Source organism: Anoplophora glabripennis, unplaced genomic scaffold, assembly GCF_000390285.2.
Source record: "Anoplophora glabripennis isolate ALB-LARVAE unplaced genomic scaffold, Agla_2.0 scaffold732, whole genome shotgun sequence".
Lineage (NCBI taxonomy): Eukaryota > Metazoa > Arthropoda > Insecta > Coleoptera > Cerambycidae > Anoplophora > Anoplophora glabripennis.
In genome coordinates, this window is record NW_019416873.1 from 109182 (window position 1) to 114076 (window position 4895).

At 34.5% G+C, this 4895-nt stretch overlaps 1 protein-coding gene across 1 annotated transcript; it reads right to left on the bottom strand.

The window, feature by feature from the left end:
- Positions 1-934: 934 nt before the first annotated feature.
- On the bottom strand, positions 935-4086 carry LOC111691992. Its single transcript, XM_023455597.1, has 2 exons — positions 1190-4086; positions 935-1130 (listed from the first exon to the last, which is right to left on the bottom strand). Exon 1 carries the CDS (start codon positions 3965-3967, stop codon positions 1772-1774), a length of 2196 nt encoding a protein of 731 aa, XP_023311365.1. The 5' UTR covers positions 3968-4086; the 3' UTR covers positions 935-1130; positions 1190-1771.
- Positions 4087-4895: the final 809 nt, after the last annotated feature.

Sequence of the window (4895 nt, forward strand, 5' to 3'; positions counted from 1 at the left end):
TAAGCAGTAAAGTGGATATGATTCACTTTTAATTCATTTGACTACCCTCTTTCTATCGTTAAATTGCACTATTAAATAAGGAGAAAAAATATGTTTTCTTCTCTAAAGATGGAAGAAGCAGTAAAATCAATATTTACTGAATGAGTTCCATTTAAGATGGTAAACTGTAAAGCTTAACTTCATGTATCGATTTTGTCAGCCATGAAATGGAATGAATCAATAAATTTCAGCTTGATTCGAAAGAGATGCATCGAATATTTAACGAAGAAACATATTTTCTTGAGATTATTTAAACTCTTGGGACAGACTTAACAGTATGATTGTGCAGGTCAAATACAAGTTATACATTAAAAATAAGTGATAGACTCATTTCAGATATTGTCTTTAACCACATGACTACTATTTTTTTATACATTTTGACAATTAAAATTTGATGTCGGAATATTATTCTCCTAATATATTGAAACAGTAAAGGTAAGATGAAATAAATACATTAAAACAAGCATAAAATATGATTGAAGGTATCTATTTTGGGTAAGAGACGGGAAAAATAATGACATCACAGTAGATATTCACTTGATATATATTTATAATATTTATGATAACTTACTGCAATCAGCTGATATATAACGTTAATATTAAGGCATGCTCAACGTCTATCCTCACCCCCACTTATCCCACACTGAAATGTTTTTTATTGAATAGTTTTCTCTATTTATTTTTTTCCTTGTCACACTCATATTTAAACAATATTAATGTTTTTTTTTATTGAATATTTTCTCTTTATTTTTCTTCTCACACTCATATTTAAACAATATTAATTTTTTATTATTATTACTTAAAATTAAAGTGAAATAAAACACACAATATAAAAATATATAAATTTATTAATTAAATAATACATTTTTTTTTCCTTAATATATAATATATTTACAAAAAACAATATCTATATACAATACAATAACAAAAAAAATATTTACAAATAATATTTATTTAACATATATAATGTCTGAGAATAATCTCCAACTAATTTTGATGGCCATTTGCTGCTGTCTGGGCCAGATGACCATCCAACACCTTGACCATTGGTACCCTTGGAGACGTTCTCCTGGAGCCATACCATCAGCTGCCTATGTGTTTCATTAGTTTTTACATTTAATTTAAAAATTAAATTATTTTCTTTAATTACCCGGTGCAAAGTTTCCAAAAAATTATATTGAGTAAAGTAGGCGGCCTCACAAACGGCCTTATCTATTGACCAATCGATTTCTTTGTAATTTAGAAAAATATTTTTTGCCGAGAAACATTGACTATGTCGATCGACCAATGACGGATCACCGTTGACCAATAATTTTTCCAAATAATACCGATTAAATGAATTTAATATTGGATAATGACTCTTTATAATTTGACGTAAAATATCGAGGCTAATATGAGACATATATTCCTTTTGGAAAATATTTTGCAGTTGTTCGATAAATATATCGTATTGAAGTTTTTTGGCAAAGATTTTTTTCATCAACCCGATGTTACATTTATCGCGCAAAGCTAGCCAATATATTGCACGGTCGGGAATCACGATTTTTTCCAGAATTTTGTCAATTAATTGAAAATTATCGTCAAAAATGGCTTTTTGAAGGAAATCTTCGTAAGTCTTTTGTGAAATTTTAACAAGTTCGTATTGCAATTGAATGTCTAAGTCGGCCATCGCGAACAACGGTAGAAAGACGAATGATGTCAACGTTTACTATATCGCGCTATTTATTTCGACTTAGAACTCCATGGGAGTGGTCGAACAAGTCGCTGCTTGTTGGAAATTATATCCCCACGGGATCGTGTCTGTGGTGACGTAATTTATTATGCGCTTGTCATCGTACGGACTGAGAGCCAATTTATTTTGTTTAATTGTATATAAATCGTGATGTTTGGAACGTATAAGTCTCTGCTCTTTAACCAGTGTGTTTTGATTAAATAGGCAATTCGTGAAATCTTCGAAAGTAATGTGTTTTACGGCTGATCGAGTAAGTCCTTTGATACGCATATTTGAGGGTTTTCCCTCGACTTTATACGAGTACATTTTAGCTCTGAGCCCGGCATACTCGGTAACTATTCTCCCACAGCTTTCATCTTTCATAAGACCTAGTACTTTTTTGTTGACGCGAGGCATACCGTACGCATTATCTTCGGGGTAGTCTGATGTATCAAACAGCTGGATGTCTCTCTTCATGCTCTCGTAAATGTCAATGTCCGTGAATTCGTATATTAAACTGTCAGTGTCCGTGTACAATAATTTAGCCTGATTGCCGAAATTTTGTTTAATATAATCGTAATGGAAATCGTAAAGTATAATTTTGGAAAGGTCCAGAATACTAAATCCAACATAAATCGGCTTGTTGAACTTAATTTTGAGTCTGTTCATCTCTACTATAACCATGTCTTCATCGAAAATTGTTAAACTGTGAAAATTTGGTTTCGCGATCAAATTTTTTGCCCCATATCGACCCTCCCATTGTGTGACCAGTTTAACGTCTTTATGTTTTCGCACATTTTCCATGGTTTTACCAAAGACAGAATTATTCATTAATTTATAGAAATTTTTCTCAAATTCGTTAGTCGCCTGTTTCCGTAAATCCGTATTTAAATTTATGTATTTTTGTAACCAAGCCGATTGGTTGAATTTAAGAATTTTGTGTACTTTAGTAATCTTTAATCCCCGCTCAATACACCGTTTCAATTGTCTGTAATGGATAACGTAACCGGTTTTCGAAAAAAGTGTTGTCAGTAATTTTGATTGTTTGCCTCCTGGGGGAACCATTTGTTCCGGGCACAGGGGTAAGTCTTTGTGGAGTTCATGAAGTTCGGGCGGGTACTCAATGTCCACTTCTAAAATATAACCGATTTCAGCATCATCTGCTAAATCGGTTATATTCAAGTTGTAGAATTGATCGACGGGTACCCACTCGAATCCCCCGGTTGGAAGGGGAAGAGACATCGCCGCGCCGTATAAGTTATTTACATCATAGTACATGATGTACTTATCGGGTTCGTCCGGATTGTATGCCTCACCCATGTACTTGTTGTTAGCCTTTGAGTACCGGTTCGACACTTGGGCTACGCCACCTCGGATTCCCTTCTCAATAATTAAAACTTTGTCAATGTCCGTCAGTAATTCTAATGTCTGTTTAGTAATTTTGAGCATGGAATCAAAGGCGAGACCGGGGGAGGTGTAATAATGTAAAGGCTCAAGACCGTAAGTTTTTAGACAATTTTCACGGAAATTTTCGAAAATATCAGCCAAAAGTAGAACGTCAGTTTTCAGGTACAAGTCCGAATATTCCCCCAAATTTTGAATGTTAAATGTATTCCAGACATTTGTAGCGTGCTCGTACTCGCTGTCTGAAATAGCTTCGTCAGTCAATTTACTATAAAAATCGTCTTTAGTCGGTAATGTTGTGTCATTTAATTTTTCCCACGAATTTAGATAATCGTAAGGAAAAACACCTTTCCTCGTCAAAAGGCGGAAGGTCTCCTCCGAATCACAATGAGATTTAGTGATTCTTTTTTGGCTGTCATCGAGGTAAGAGGCCAATTTTTCGATTTTGTCAGCCATAAACCGGAAAGAATCTATAAATCTCAATTTGATTCTGGTATCCTTTACGTCTTTTGTGAAGGAAATATATTTTTCCTTATTTATTGGTAAAAGTGAAATGTTGCCCTCAAATGACGTAGCCAAGTGACGTATGATTAAGTGACTGTCGTAAGAAGACAAGCAATGAAAAACGACCGGTATAACGTGACTGTCCGTATAATTTAAGTTACAAGAATTATGACAAGGCCCCCGGTAGACCGAATTTAGATGTGAATGATCCATAATTTTGATATCGAAACTGGTAAACGGTTTTTCGCAAATGTGACAAAATTTCGCGTTGTCATGTTCGAATTTTTGCGCGGCAGTCAAAGGCTCCATGGGCTTCGGGTGAGATAGGATGTTATTCACCTCGTCGGCAATATGTTCAAGTTCCCGGACGAACCACTCCTGGCAATCACTACCCCGATACAATTTAAAACGCGAGAGACTATCGTCATATGAACATTTAAGTTAATAGGCGACACTAAACGCAGTATGTTTTTGTACATTTTGAGTATTTAAATTTAGATCAGTGTTCTCGTCACACGGTTCCAAAATGCATTCAAAATCTGCATAAACGGCGAACGGTACCCTCTCTTTAAAACTATAATTTTTAAATTGTAAAAATTTTTCTTGCTCACTTGGTAGTTCTACTTTGCAAGTATTTGTTTTATAATTACAATATATTAAGTGATCATCTAAAAGACGCTGCTCTGTGAAATGATTAAGACAACGATTGCAAATGTATTTTTTAGTCTTATGTTTCGATATTTGTTTGGATAATAAGCGCGACATGTTTTTTATCCACGCAAAGGGATAAACAGGTGTCTCGTCGCCGTCGTTATCTTGAACCGAATTTGCCGGGGCCAATAGTAAATTTATAACTCGTTTGCTATCGTTTTTACTCAAGCATACCGGTAGGACCTCCTTCTTATCAATGCCATACACGTTAATTGCCAAGTTATTTAGACGCTCTAATTTTGGAATTTGTTTTAAAGTTATAGGAAATTCTATGCCGTTAAATTTTAATATGTCACGAAAATCGGGATATGACCAAATTCTATCTGCATGTGCTTTAGCTGGATGTAGAGCAGAGACTATGCTCCATAAAACACAATATTCATCATTATTTTTTACGTTAACAACACACGTTTTGTTTTTAATAAACTCGGGCATCTCGACGTACGTTGACGAGCCCACGGTAATCGGTGAATAATTATTTATATTTACACGTAACCCGATAATTTCCAACAAAGTCCAGCCGCTA

Bases quoted from the DNA above. Each gene is read 5' to 3' on its own strand.
- LOC111691992 (XM_023455597.1), bottom strand. From the start codon at position 3,967: ATGGAGCCTTTGACTGCCGCGCAAAAATTCGAACATGACAACGCGAAA.